Here is a 14,901-nt window from a genome sequence, read left to right as displayed (position 1 = left end):
TTTTTGGAAGGGCTGCTTGCAGACACCATGGGGCTATGCAGAGAGCTCTGCTTTGGTGCTGACTGGTGATTTGACTCTTCTAGGCTCAGTGCTGTGGACATCGCGTCATTGCTGGGAAACGTGGAGGAAATCAGTGCATTTCAGCAAACCCTGAACCAAGCCTTGGAAGATGTTGCAAAGTAAGCTTATGCCACTGCACTGGGGTTGTTAAGCTATTAAATAGCAGCTAAAAATAATAGAAAGACCCGTTCATGGGCACTCCTCCTCACTTGTTAAATATAGAAAATAGCAGGATTGAAGAAAGGCAGCAGGTAGTGCTTTGCTAGGAAGGAGAAAGGAAGTTGACGTTTCTACTGTTAAGGTGTCTGCTGAATACTTGATGAGAAAGCATCACCAGCCCAAATGTGCAGACACGTGCAGCGTATGAGATCTGGAAGGGATGAAGATGGGGGCTGCCGGTGAGCAAAGAGCAAATGCTCAGAGGTGGTGCTTTGCTCTGGGAGCCAGCTGCAGTGGGCTGCAGCATCTCATTTGCTGGGTCACCGTGTCCTGAGCTCTGGTGCTCAGTGGTACCACAGAACCTCAGTCCCACCTGAGTACCTTCCTCCTCCTCCTCCTCCTCCTCCTCCTTGAAGTGAGAGGTGTGGGTGCTCTGGCTGTGCAGTGACCAACAGCCTCCCCACACAGCAGGTGGCTCCTGGGCAGATAGGTGAGCGTGTCGTAGCTGCAGGGTGCAGATGAAGAAGCTCAATAACGGCGTGTTGATGTTCTTAGGCTCCCTGAGAACCAGCAGCGTGTGGGAGGCTGCTTTATGAACCTGATGGCCCAGTTCCGCTCCCTGTACCTGACGTACTGTGCGAACCACCCTTCTGCTGTCAATGTCCTCACGCAGCACAGGTGGGTGATGGAGGACATGGCTTTTGCCCCAGGTGTTGCCAACAGGGTGAGGAGACAGCATGGGATCCTACTGCTGGGAAAACTGCTAGGGCTCTGGGCTTTCCATTTGCCTGTCTCAGCCCTTGCATAGCATCTCTTGTGCTTGTTATATTCTAAAGGATCTGGGTGCTACTTCAGACCCATGGTTGCAGTGCTCACCTAGACGGGAAGATGTTCCCCTGTGCTACAATACTTTAGGCACATTGTTGCAAAGGGAGGATATTCATTAAATCACCCCAAGTTGCCCACTTTAATGACTGAGCTGGTGTTTAGCTGGCTGGCTGCTCTGCAGTAACAGCACCTTCCTTCTCTTGAGCAGACACCTGAGTGTGTGTAAGGCTCTGCTAAAGAGCATGCTGAGCTGAAAGGCTGCAGCTGTGTCATCCCTGATGTGGCTCAGCTGTCCTCCCTGCAGCAGTGTCACAACCAAGACCCTGGTCATACTGTGTAGTTCCTCCCTTTCTGTAATGGAAGCTCACAATATAGTTAGTTACCTGCTGAAATCCAACGTAGTTCAGCCTGGCAAAGCCCTGTGCACAAGCACCCACACCCCCATGCAGCATCCCCACTTCATTGCAGGGTATCCTTGCAGGGGAGGGTGGACTGCCTTTAAGAAAGCAGAGCTGAGAGCAGAGCATTGGCTCTGGGAGCCATCAGGAGAGCGTGTGAGGCAGCAAAACACAGCCCTGCTTCTTGTTGTTGCTTCTATTTATAGTGATGAGCTGGAGAAGTTCATGGAGAGCCAGGGTGCGGCCAACCCAGGCATTCTCATCTTAACCACGAGCCTCAGCAAACCCTTCCTGAGGCTGGACAAATACGTGACGCTTCTGCAGGAGCTGGAGAGGCACATGGAGGTAGGTGGGATGCAGGACCACCAGGCAGGCCGTGCCCCTGGGTGCCAGGGCAAGAGTAAAGCAGACCCAATAGGCTGCTTTAAAATGGTTTGGCTTTTTCCTCTTCCAGTGTTAATTAGCAGATAATTACTCAGCAGACTTTTAGCCGTGATTGTTCAAATCCACATCTGTGCCTGGGAGACCCTGCGCTATGGTGGGAGAGGTCCCCTACGTAGCTGCCAGGGGAGAGCTGAGCCTGGCAGGGAGCTGCGTGCTCTTGGCAGGGTGCTGTGGGGGGGTCAACAGTGGATTCGGGGACACAGACGTCATTTATTTCTCCTAGCTTCTAAGCTGTGGGAGTGGAGGTTTTATTGCGTGAGTCAGTAGGATTTAAGTTGTGATGCCCTGGGAGAAGTGTGGATGTATGCAGCGTGGATGTGTACCACAGTGTTCCCTGTACTCTTCTGCACAGCTGGAGGTGGGACAGGTCTGTTCAGGGCAGCTCTTGTCCTGGGCTCAGAGGGGCTCCATCACACCCTGGTTAACTTATGATATGCTTGGCTTGAGATCTAGATGGTGAAGACCTTACGATGTAGGGCCCTGAATGCCTAGGGTGCTGGGAGCATACCAGCATGCAGCAGCAGCAGCCAGAGATAAGAGGCAGCATCCTGCTTCCCCCTCTCTGGCCCAAGATGTGTCTTAAACCCAGGGCTTGAATTGCACCCCTGATGGCAATTCCCTTGCATGGGAGAAATCACACGCTTGATGGTGCAGTAGAATGCAAATAGAAGTTTCCTTTATAAATGTGAGACCAGAAATCCACCCTACATGTTTGAATCGATTTTCTCTCCTCTTACTCTGTCTGCCTTATGTTCATTAAGTTAGTCTGTGGGGGTACCTGGGGGATTTGGGCTGCCTCTGGGTTTGCTGGGGCCATGGGGCACATATGGTGCAGGGCTGTGGCTGCTCATGGCTCAGGGATTTTTCTCTCCCTTCACTAGGAGGCGCATGCAGATCATGAAGACGTCCTGAAAGCCATCACATCCTTCAAGTCTCTTGTGGTAGGTGGCGATTCTTAAAATAGAGCACTCCATTTCACGGGTGCATTTCATGAAGAATGAGTCAAGCCTGACATTTGTCTCCTCATTTAAAAAAAAAAAAAGAGAGAGAGAGAAAAGAAAACAACAAAAAAAGGTCTTTTGGGATGGAAAAGATGGTTGATAAAGATTCTTAATTTCAGGTTGCAAGCATCGCGTGCCTCTTTGGTCGTGTCTTTCAGCAGTTGTGTGCTGGCTCACAGCAACAGAGATCTCCAGCTCTGAGTGCTGCTGCAGAGCTGTGTGTGGGCAGTGCTGGGGCCTTTTCATCTCCTTTTGCTTTGCACCTTCATCATGTGCCACCTGATGCTGTTGGTTGAGATGTGCCCCATGGGCATCCCTGGCCAAGACGCATGTGTATGTGGCTCCTGGTGTTGTGGCCATCAGTGAGGAATGGACAAATGGCAGCAAAATGATGAGTCACAGGCACGTACCAGTGCTGTTTCTGTGTTCTGTGCTACCTACTCCCCTCAAAGTCTTGGTACAATGAAACGAAAAAGAGGAGCGAAAGCCATCCACATGCACAAAGGTTTCATCTAGCAAAGCTTTTTTCAGTTATTATAAAAGCTATCGTCTCTCTTTCTTTGTAGTCACTAAATACCTTTCACTATAACCACTCCAGATGTGGTCCAACTTCCTTCCTTAGCATGGCAGATGCAGGTTTCATTGCTTAGCAGTGCAGATAAAAGACGGGGAGGAGAAAGTTCATAGAAAACAGGAAAGGGTGATCATGTTACATTTACTTAGAAACTCAACTCCCATTCCATTTATTCTAGAAGGGGAATGATTCTGTGAATTCGTAACGTGTCATAAATCTTTAGGAATGCCCATACGTGACAAATGCACATAAGTGATAGATGGTTTTACTTGAATTGTGCACTGAGCAACGCAATGTAATGATGGCAGGACTAGAGGGGTTCGGTGTGGGTTTGAGGTTTGATGGGCAGGGATGCTTCTCATGGTCCCACAGTGTCTGGGGTCAGAGAGGTGAAAGCAGGGACTGCAGAGCCCTGCTGTGTGCTGCCTCTGCTTAGTCTGTGAGGAACTGCTGTGCACTTGTAAGAATTTGTGAGCATCTATAAGCATCGCAGCAGCCTTGTGCAGCTCCTAAAGTTCCCTTTTGTGCTGCTCCACTGCGCTGCTGAAACGCTTTGCCAAATTCTTGATGCAGATTCTGATAAGAGAATATCTGCACATCCGATTTCTGGGGGCTGTGCACCACTGCAGGGATAACTCTTTTTGCTGCTTCAGCAAAATGGGACGAACCTCTCTGAGCACCAGCAAAATGAGAAACATTTAGCTGTGTGGCTCGCTTGGTTTGGAAAATGTGACCCTGTACTCTCAGAGGTAGGGCTGGTTTGGAAAGAAAATTTGCTCAGTGCAATTTGCAATTTGTTTGACATTTTAACGTATTCATTACACCATAAATCAGCGTGGTATAATTTTTTGACAAGATTTGTGAAGTAGAGCTGAAGCAGCGATGCTTCTACAAGATGGCAACTATTTTTCATGAGTGATAGTATTGACCTTTGCTGGGTTTTTGTCATCATTCTGGGTTCCTTTTGTGGTAAAGCAGTAGAACTGGTAGCCCTTCGGTGCAGTGCGATCCCCTGAGTGCTGAGCCCAGCATGGCTGATGGGTGAAACCATCTTTGTTGGGATGGTTTGGGGTTGTGCTGGCCCTTTTGCTAACAGAGTGCTCCATGGTGATTTGCAGTCACAGTGCCAGGAGCTGAGGAAGAGGAAACAACTTGAGCTGCAGATCCTTTCCGAATCCATCCAGCGCTGGGAAGGAGAGGACATAAAAACAATGGGAAACATCATTTACATGTCCCAGGTCATGGTGCAGAGCGGGAGCAGCGAGGTGAGTGCATCTCCTGCTTGAACACATCATGCCCTGATGCTCTATTAACACGGTGCATGACTTTTCCTCTTTTTCCCCCATGACTTACTCTGAGCAGTGAGAGATGAGGGTGCCTTTATGGCACATATTAATGTCACCTGTTGCCACGTCCTGCATGCATTTTGCAACAGGCAAAACCCGCTGCCCAAGTGTCACACCTGTGCTTTCAGCAGGCACCCACCAGTAGTGTTAGACCCGTTAATACTGTGTGTTTGTTGTCTTCTCGGTGGGATGCTGCCTGTTAGCATCAACTTGGTTGCTTCCCTATGACCTGTTATACAAAGCCCTGCAGAGTCCAGTCCCTGAGTTCTGTTTGGGATGTGAAGTGCTGTGGACCTGAGATCTTGGTGTTCTGATGGAGAGGGGAAATCGGTAATATCTTCAAAATCAGCAGGATGCAGATGGAACTGTTTGCTCAGAAAAACCAATGCAGAAATAAGATGCTATAAAAAAAAAAAAGCTAAAATGAGTGGTTTGGGGTTGGTCCTTCTCAGACTGCAGGCAGGTTTGGTTTGCTGCAGGGAAGTGCTTCAGACTGGCCTAACCTCCATTCTTGTCCTGGCAGGAGAAAGAAGAGCGATATTTCTTGTTGTTTTCCAATGTTTTGCTCATGCTATCTGCAAGCCCACGGATGAGCGGGTTCATCTATCAGGTAGGCACGCTTGATTTGAAGCTGCAAGGCATCAGGCGTGGAAAGGATATCAGATATCTCTTTATCAAATTCAAATCTCTGTTGTGATGTAAATGGGCTGGGAAGCAGGGCCACGTGTGCCAGAACACACTGTGAGCACCTCTGTGCTGCCAGCAGGTTAGACAGCATTTGGGAAGTGTGAGTGCTGCGAAATGAGAACACAAAACCACACCGTGCCTGTCCTGCATGCTGTTCTCAAGCATTTAGTGTGTGTTGGGTGTCCTGAGCTCGCTGTAGGGTTTTTCCCTATACAAACTGTCTGTCAGTGGACGATATCTCACAGTCATATGTGAAGGTGATGAGGCAGATGTTGAAGGTTTGGGAAGGATTTGGCTGAGTTTTGAGATGTCACCCAGCAGTGGGAGGGAGGTGAACGGGCAGTGCATCACGCAAAGCAGAGGCTCAGGGAGGGTGTTCAGAAGGACCAGGGGAAGTTGGTAGTCCTGGCTTCTGTGTAAAAAGGGTGAGTAGAAAGAGTGGCAGGTGAGCTGGGGATGACTCAGCTGTCATGGGAGCCTCTGCTCAGTGGTTTAACCTACTTGTGCAGGGAAATCTAGATCCATACATCAGAGGCACCTCTTCCTGCAATCTGAGGCCTTCACAAATTAGTTGCTAATGACAATTCCCAAAGAAAGGAATCAGCAGAAAGGAGCAGAACAATGCCCACACAAGAGGCAGTCTCAGACATTGATTCCTGCTCATTTCTCTTAGGGAAGGCTGCCTTTAACAGGAATGACACTGACAAAGCTGGAAGATGCTGAAGGGAATGAGCACGTGTTTGAAATCTCAGGTCAGTGCGTGGCTTCTGTCTGGCTGCCTCTGCAGTTGCCATCAGTGCCAGTCCTTCTTCTCCTCTTTGCTCTTGTACTGCGTGCTGTCCAAGTTCTGGGCATCTCCCTGTGCTAACCCAGCTAAAGCCAGTTGTTTGACCCACTGCTGCAGGAAACATGATGGAACGCATCACCGTGTCCTGCAGCACCAGCCAGGACTTGCACGAGTGGCTTGAGCACTTGCAGAGGCTGACCAAAGGGACGTGCAACACCGTGTCCAAAACGCAGTCCTGGAGCGCCCATTCGGTAAGCAAGCCTTCTCCCAGCCTGCCTGCTGCCCACTGTTCCTCAATGCTGGCTGAGCTTTTTCTCATTCATTTTCTCAGACATTTGGCTCCACTGGACAGATCCGTGGTCCCCTGGAGCCCCCCCAAAATCCTCAAACCCTGGAGCTTGAGCTGCCTCCGTCCTGCTCCTCCCCTCCGACCGTCGGCAGCGCTGAGTTACAAAGAGGTAATGCTGTGTGCATGGTGAGCACCGTGATTCCATAGCACTTGTGTTCAGGCATCTTACCCCAGAGAAGCTTTGCTGCTCCTTTAGACAACAGGGATACTGAGAGAAAATGCTGTGCAAATGAGTGATGCATGCTGGTTGCTGCAGCTGGCTTTGAGCTGCAAGTGAAGCATGAGCGTGTGCGTTTGCAGGATCAGCCCATCCCTGGTATCAAGCCCACAGCTGCACTGAGGGATGGAGAGACAGGCCTGGTGTTTTATATGATTTATATCTTTGTTTTGGTGGCTAGAGCAGGGCAGTGCAGCAGCCATGATGTTTGATTCCGTATTCACACACCCATCACCCACTGGGATATGTAGCATCCCCCACAACAACCCCCAGCCTGGGGTAGGAGGCGGCGTGGGGAAACCCAAAATAAACCCCCGCTCCCATTCTCACCCCCCACTGCAACTGCAGCACCGTCCTTCCCTACCTTGCGTTAAACTTTTGGGATTACTCACCAGTAACACAGCAACGTTCCTCTTACTGACTGAGCACTCCAGTTCTGACTCACCGGCCTTTCTGGGTACAGCAGCATGGGAGCATCACTGCCTGGGCTCCCAGGGGGATAGAGATGGGGTGGGTACAGGGCTCATGGCCAGCTCAGCCCCCCCAGCTCTCAGGGGCAACAGCCAGAGGGCTGTGGGGCTGTTGTACCTGGCAGAGATTTTTAGGTAGCTTCAATGTGTTTTGATATATTTCTTAAAATTCACAAAACAATGCGTTTCACTTTGGGAATTAAATTAATCCGAAACCAAATGAACAGGTGGGAAACCACCCTTAAGCTTTGCATGTTGCAAATCCTTAATGTAGACTAAACAGCCTTGTGCTTTCACTGTGCACTAAAATCTAGGGAGAGGCTTTAGTTAGAGAAGCATTTTTTTCTGCGTGAAAGTACAAGAGTGAGATTTATTTATAATAGAGGCCAAAACCACAGATTGAGTGATTTCGTTAGTACCGCAGTCTCCTTTGCAATTTCTCACTCACTCCCTGCCGTGGATTCTTTCACACCATCGGTGTAAAGGAGGTGAGGGGTGGTGCGGGAGGCAGGGAGCCCCGAGGGGCTGCACGCAGCACTTGGAAGGCCCAAAAATGTGATGTGGGTGGGAGCAGAGTATCACAGCACCCCCAGCCTTCATGAGCCTTCATTGGCAGGCAGTGATGCAGAGCGCTGTGATAGCTGAGAGCTTCTCTACCACTTCCATCTGATAGCCCTGGGCATGCAGCCCATGGCCCTGCAGTGGCAATTGCAGTTGTTGACCCCAGATTATGCTGCAGCACAAAATGAGCGATGCTAACAGCTCAGCACAAGTCTCCTTGCTTCTATAATGAACAAATAGAACCATTTCAAGTGTCTCTTGCAGGGAAGAGCGTGGGGGAGTTTGATTAAAAGATGAGAGATTTTCAGACATCCATTGTTACTTTAATTGGCTTCTGATGGTGTAGGATGGGATGGCACAGTCTTGTGCATTTCCTCATACCTAGCTGTGTTCAGGAAACCCCAGAACCTGCTTGCGTACTGCACAGCACTGCTGTTATTTCCATTGAAATTGGGTCATTTTTCCTGTTCTGTTTCCAGTAATCATTTGCAATGACAGAGCAGGTGCTGTGGGTAAAGCGGTGTGCCCGGATTCAGGTTAGTTAGCAAACTGAGAAAGGTTTACAGGTGATTTCCATTTCTTTTTTTGTCAGTTGCATTAGGTGAAGGGTTTTTTTTAGCACTGGGATTTGTAACTTCTGCTGGTCAGAGCCGCAGGAGAGCCATGCAGTGCCCTCTGAGAAGCCACAGCCCTGGGCTTTGCCATAGGTCGGGCAGAGCACTGCAGCCCTTCATCCCCAGGCACCAGTCCTATGGATGTCAGCCCGTTTTAAGCACCATTCTCTTAAACAAGCAACATCTACTGAAACCTCCCATTAACCCAGGAAGCATGTTCTCTATTTGGATGTGTTCAGAGTGGATTAATGCCCGCTTCCCATGCGTTTCCCATGTAACTTTTTCAGTTTTGCATGACGCCATTCTCCTTTGCATGCTGATAGCAGAAGCAGTGTGGAGGGTGTGACGAATTAATCACAACACTAACATTTAAATGTGTTTTAGAATTGTGGATTTAAAGGACTCGGTCAGTAAAATCATCAGTCTCTCACACTCATCTTCTCTTTCTTTGCATATTCATTGTAGAGGATGTCTTATATTTTGAAGGTAAGGGTAGATACATCTCTTTGGCTTGTTGTGGCAAAGACTGCTTGGTGCTGTTCATGCTTCTTGTGCTTGCAACCCTCGTTTTGCCTGGCTGTATCCATAACATAACACGAGAGTCTGTGGCAATTGGCAAATGCTGAGAGATCTCTCAAGAAGGATTTAGGACCCTGGTACTAAAACTTCCTGGCATGCCTCATCATTCCTTAAAATTGGAATTGCATGTAACCTATTAATATACTAATTCCTAATCAGGAAGACGTGTAACTCAGTGAAGGAGACAAAGAGCTTGTATTCCTTCCTTGTGAAGCCATAGCAAACACTAACTGTGTGTGTGTTTGTTTGTTCTCTGTGTATGTTGGGGGGTATTTGTACTCTCAAGCAAATGCTGTGCATTGATAAGCAATGTCATTTGCTATTTTTTTAATTAGAAATCTGTGTCAAGGAAATAATATTTTAAAGTTTTCTGACAGAGGCCACATTACTGATAAGCAAACCCAAAGTGCTGTGAATGTGGCTGAGTTCTTTGGCCAAAGGCTGTTAGCTGAGGGATGTCTGCTAAAGGAGCGTGTCCTGTCCCAGACCTGCAGGTGCAATTAGGAAGCATTTCTACTCAGCGAGGTGATGGGGTCACTGCCCCTGGAGGTGCTCCTGAACCATGGGGATGTGGCACTGAGGGACGTGGTGATGGGCATGGTGGGGAGGGTTGGGGCTGGCCTTGGGGATCTTAGTGGTCTTTTCCAACCTGAATGATTCTATGAATTCCCACCTCTGTGAGAGGGAGCGGAGGACACAGAACTGTACGTGGGAAAAGCAAAGAACACCATTTCCCCCAGTGCTGTCATTGTCTGCTTTGTAGTTCTGTAATGCTTTGTGCAGAACGCCAATAGCTGCATTCAGCCCGAGCTGCTCTGCTGCTGGAGCTGCCTTTGGTGCTGGTTAAACACAATGCTCTGTTTCCCTGTAGGACTCCAGCAAAAGTCCAAAAACCATGAAGAAGTTTCTTCCAAAAAGGAAAACTGAGAGAAAAGCATCAGATGAAGAGTTTGTTATTAGGAAAAGTAAGTGCTGATTCTTTCTCTCTTCTTTTCTGAAGTTTGAGCTCAGCAATCTTCACGGGGCCTTGAGAAGGGCTTTTCTTACCTTGCAGGACGTGGCTCATGTGCTGCTGCGACTCCAGGTGTGTGCAGACCTTGAGCTGGGGCTCCAGGCAGCACCATGGCCCTCAGTGTGTGATTCCCACCACGAGACGATATGGCTGTGGTTTGTTGTGGCCACAAAGCCAAGGAGCTGCTTGAAAGTAGTGAGACACTGTGCTGGCCCCGAGTTCTGCCAGGCAGCGAGAAGTGTGCCTTCACACCATTTAGTCATGGTGCTCAATGTCACAGGATGTTGCAAAGGCCAGAAAATGTGAAGGAGCTCAGGAAGGAATTAGGGAAAGTCCCAAGGCTGTCAGTCAAGGAAACAACACTCTCTTGCCCAAAGGCTGGGAGAGATGAACGCAGAGAGCTTGGCTTTTGCAGCAGCTGATGTCTGTGCTGTGTTCCAGGTACTGCTGCACTGGAGGAAGATGCTCAGATCCTGAAGGTGATCGAGGCGTACTGCACCGGGGCGGGCTTCCAGCAGGCACTCAGCTCAGGTGGGCACACAGCAGGTTCTTGAATGCTCCTTCTGCCTGTGACACTGATAACCCTCTGGGAAAAAACAGCTTGTTACATCAGTGAGCAGTGAGGCTCATGTTAGGAAACTGTGTGGTGTTCAATCTTTGAGATAAGGGAGCTTCATCTACTCAGTGGTTTAGTTGCCATTGTTTTTCTTCTAAACACAGAGAATGAGCAGATAGGAGGGCAGATGAGACACAGCTACTTCACCAGCACTTGTTAGGAATTAAACAACCTAGTCAGTGCCTGTGGCTGTCAGCACTGAAAACCTGATGCTAATCTCAGGTTGCATGTAGCTTTAGAAAGGAAGCATGAATATTATCTCTCCATCAGCTGCGTATTTAAGAACGAGCTGCTTCATAAGAACCTATCTACCATCTTCAACTCTGGAAATAAAACTATTTATCACTGCTGGTAAGATGTCAAATTAAATCACTGAACTATCAAATAATGGCATGTTTGTGAAAGGGAGACTGTGTTCTTCAGAGAGCTCCTGAACCTCACCGAGGCATTTCATTTATAAGTAATGATGGAGCTTTGAGTGCTCCAAGTGCTCCTGGAAGCTGTCCCTCGCTGCTCTGGCTCAGCAGCACACCCAGCCCCTGCTTTGCCCTCCCAGCCTCTGCTGTGAGCTCCAGGAAAAATCTCCCTTTTTCTTCCTGATGAGCACTTCTTGCATGCAGGCTCCCGTAAGGACTCCATCCCCCAAGTCCTTCTTCCCGAGGAGGAGAAAATCATCATTGAGGAAACGAGGAGCAATGGTCAGACTGTCACGGAGGAAAAGTAAGTGAGGCTGCAGACCCCTGGCCAAGCTGCTGCCTTGTCCCCAGAGCACCAGGCTGTTCCAGTGGCTATTTTCTCCCTTTTTAAGTACAGAGCTGCATTCTCAGCAGCTCAGAGATGGCTGCGTCCCTCTGGGAGCCCACGCACAGGTCCTGAGAGCCAACATATGGAGTCCCAGCGCTCCTCTGGGTGTAGTGAACTGGGTCAGGGAGGACAGAACCAAGCAAGTGGCTTTGTTGTTTGTTTTTCTTTTCCAACTGCAGACACTGTGGTCTGCTGCTGCCCCTTGAAGTGCTGCCCGAGTGCTCCCAGGCTGCTCCATAGCTTCAGTATTGGGGTGGTGGTGTTAGCCCCCTCCTCTCATCCAGGCAGTGCATTCTTCCTAGGTTTACTTTTTGCATCACAGCCTGATGGATTTGAGGCTGCTCTGCAAGATACACTTCAGTTTAAAAACCATTGTTATTATTTTTTGCAGTAGCATAAACAAGGAAGCCAAACCGCAGACCTTGTTGATAACTTCAAGACAGCAAAGCAGGGTTGGTTTGGTTTGTTGGTTGTTTTTTTTTTTTAAGTTTTGAGAAAAGAGATGTGAATTTTTGCTCCTGAGTGACCTCAGTGGCAGCAGTGCCTTTGGCCATGCAATGCTTGTAATGGAGAAAAAGAAAATACAAAGAAAAGAGGGAAACAGGAGATGGAAGCACCATTGCCTCAGTCGCCAAGCTCCCAATGCTGTTGCTGTTTTACTGCACTTGTGCTCATGTTTTCGTTTGATTTCTGTTTTCTTGCATTTTTTCTTTTTGCAGGAGCCTTGTTGACACAGTTTATGCACTGAAAGACGAAGTGAAGGAACTGAAACAGGTAATTGCAGGGGTTCTGTTTGTGCTCTGAGTTGGCCGGGCGATGTCTGGGAGAAATCTCATCTGGTCCCACCCTGCAGCTGCAGACACACTGCTGCTTCCATGCCCTTCTGCCAGTGTTGAGGGTCTGCTTGAACAAATCAGACCCCAAATAGCCCATGTGGTTCAACTCCCAGACGGGCAGTAACCCTGGCACTTTGTCACACGTGCCACATGCTCCTGGCACCTTGGCACCTTGGCTTGTGGAGCACATGGGTGTTAACCACCCCATTCTTCCTTTATTTTTCCGCTTCGTAGGAGAACAAAAGGATGAAGCAATGTTTGGAGGAAGAGCTGAAGTCCCGGAAGGATCTGGAGAAGCTGGTGCGGCGGCTGCTGAAGCAGACAGATGAGTGCAGCAGGGAGGAGACGGGACGCAAATCATCGCTGATTGCCTGAGCTCGAGGAGAAGCTGCTGGCAGTGTGACCTCAGGTATATTTTGGGAAGCAGAACTGGATCCTTTGCCTCTTCTTCCTCCTCATTTTGTTGGTTCGGGGAATTTTGTTACCAAAAAAAAAAAGAAAAAAAAATAGTTTTTCTTCCATCCAATAAGGAAATCAAACAAACAAGCAGTCTATCACAACTCAAGCATCAGTGAGCGGTCCGTGATTCACAATCCATCTGCAGCAGCTGATACCTCATTGGAGCAAACCCAGCCTGTGCCAGTGACTGCCGCTCACAGAGGGTCTGGCAGCAGTTTCTCATCACTTCTTGATGCTTTCATTCTCTTCAAAAGCACCAGTACCTATTTATTGAATTAAAACATTACTGAGATGGCAATGAGCAGAAACCAAAAAGCACCGTGCTCCTTTTTTCAGATAATCACGACTGGGAAAGATATTCCCATCCACCTTCTTCTTCCCCATTTATTGACTGTAGTGAACTACAGCCCAGCAATACTGCAGTTCCTGCGTGGCCTCAATACTGATTAAAACATGCAATTAACACAAAGGCGTTTTAATTCCTTGGGGAAGTCAAACCTGGAGCACCTGTCAGAGCACACGGGAAGGTGTGTTGCACAGTGCTGCCTCCTAAGAGCTCGTTGTTAGCACAACAGGTAATGCCTCCAGCCCCTTTTCTTAAGCATGACCAGGAACTCTTACCCCCTGCTTTCTTTTCACTTGGAGTGTCCACGTATTATATGAGTTTATAGTTTTGCTGTGCTTCCCCTCGCAGGATATGCTTTTCTCCATATGAAATGCAAACACTGCTTGACAGCAAAAACACCCCCCAGATATGCTCGTCCCCTGCTCCCTTCTGCCCACATTAGGCTCCTGCCTGAAGGCCAGGATGGCCGCTTCTCCCCCATTGCCCCAAAGGGGCTTTTCTTATAGGAAAAAAGGAACTTTTGGGATAGGAAAGGTATTTATATTTAGTCTTTGACAAGAGCTGGAATGCTCCTGGGGCAAGGACGTGCAGCACCTCCCAGATCCCTGCATAGCTCCTTGAACACAGCACACGGACAACATGCATATGTATCCAGTTATCTTCACTTTATTTGGTGTTACACCCTAGTTAATCACTGATGTTTTCCTTCCTTCCTTAGCAGCATTTACAATTAACCTCCTGTTAATTATAAGCCTTCAGTGTATCACATGGCAGCACGGTCCCTGTGCATGCAGACACACTGCAGCTCCTTACAGTCCTACGTCGGTCATGAAGGATATAACAGAGACAATAATTACAGTTCTCTCCTTGCAATTAAAATTCAGACAGAACATAGCAAAGAGTCTTTAGGGAGAGCTGGACCCTGCTGTGCTGGTAAGCCATTTCCCAGCATAACCACCTTCCTGCGTATGCTGGGGCTTGGCTGCACTGCTGTCTGCCCCAGCATCATCATGCCCAAAGGTGGGCTGGGCTGGGGCTCACACCATGCAGTCAGCACAAGGAGGAAAACCAAGGGCCATTTGTACACCTAGGAGAGGGTAGGAATGTTTCCCCACTGCCCACAGTTTAGTTGAAACCCGTGCTGTGTATATATGCATGTTTGTAAGATGTAAGGTGACGGAGGGTGCACTGGGATGGGTTGGATCAGGCGTTTGTTAAGAGCTAGAAGCCAAAAAAATAAAATAAAAAGGAAAAGAAGCCATGCCGGATGGACAGCAATGTTTCCATATTTACTTTGTTTACAGTGCTTTGTAAATAGGTTCCAGTGAGTCTGTCTTTAGATGGATGTTGTGTCAGCTGCCTTCCACTTTATCTTTGTCACGTAGGTTTATTTACTGTAACTACTTGTGCAAGTTCAACTTTTCTAACATGTTTTTATTTTGGACAGTTTTTTAATTGACATTTTCAACAAATAAAGGATAAAAATTGCTTCTTAGCCCTTTGTGTCCATCTCCCCTCTCTCTGGGGCTGCACCCAGGGAAGCAAGTTGGTGCAGCATGAGAACCTGCTGAGCACTCAGCAAGTACAGCAGCACTTGCTATGGGCATCTCTTATTTCAGAGAAAAGGGACTGAAATGCTGCGTTCTGCACTCTGACACACTAGACACTAGGGAAATGCTGATGTGGATGGTCACCATGGCATTTAGGGGTCGTTCCCATTGGTGCTGGGGCAGGGAGATGCGTTTCCATCCCCT

The 14,901-nt window shown here is 48.5% G+C and overlaps 1 protein-coding gene across 1 annotated transcript in view; it reads left to right on the top strand.

Moving 5' to 3' along the window:
- Positions 1-14,642, top strand: part of ARHGEF6 (Rac/Cdc42 guanine nucleotide exchange factor 6) — a 30,584-nt gene extending 15,942 nt beyond the window's left edge. The window contains 16 exon segments of the mRNA XM_042876425.1: positions 84-179; positions 775-897; positions 1,652-1,790; positions 2,771-2,830; positions 4,583-4,729; positions 5,334-5,420; positions 6,171-6,249; positions 6,402-6,535; positions 6,616-6,663; positions 6,665-6,742; positions 8,961-8,981; positions 9,946-10,039; positions 10,528-10,617; positions 11,323-11,422; positions 12,226-12,280; positions 12,577-14,642. Of these exon segments, the coding sequence (XP_042732359.1) occupies positions 84-179; positions 775-897; positions 1,652-1,790; positions 2,771-2,830; positions 4,583-4,729; positions 5,334-5,420; positions 6,171-6,249; positions 6,402-6,535; positions 6,616-6,663; positions 6,665-6,742; positions 8,961-8,981; positions 9,946-10,039; positions 10,528-10,617; positions 11,323-11,422; positions 12,226-12,280; positions 12,577-12,717 (1,492 nt within the window). The 3' untranslated portion in view covers positions 12,718-14,642.
- Positions 14,643-14,901: the final 259 nt, after the last annotated feature.

The sequence above is a fragment of the Lagopus leucura genome, unplaced genomic scaffold (genome assembly GCF_019238085.1).
Source record: "Lagopus leucura isolate 7727_CA_CO unplaced genomic scaffold, USGS_WTPT01 Super-Scaffold_100016, whole genome shotgun sequence".
In the NCBI taxonomy this organism is placed as follows: Eukaryota; Metazoa; Chordata; class Aves; order Galliformes; family Phasianidae; genus Lagopus; species Lagopus leucura.
Note: the sequence above shows the minus strand (reverse complement) of the source record. Positions and strands in the feature narration are given on the sequence as shown.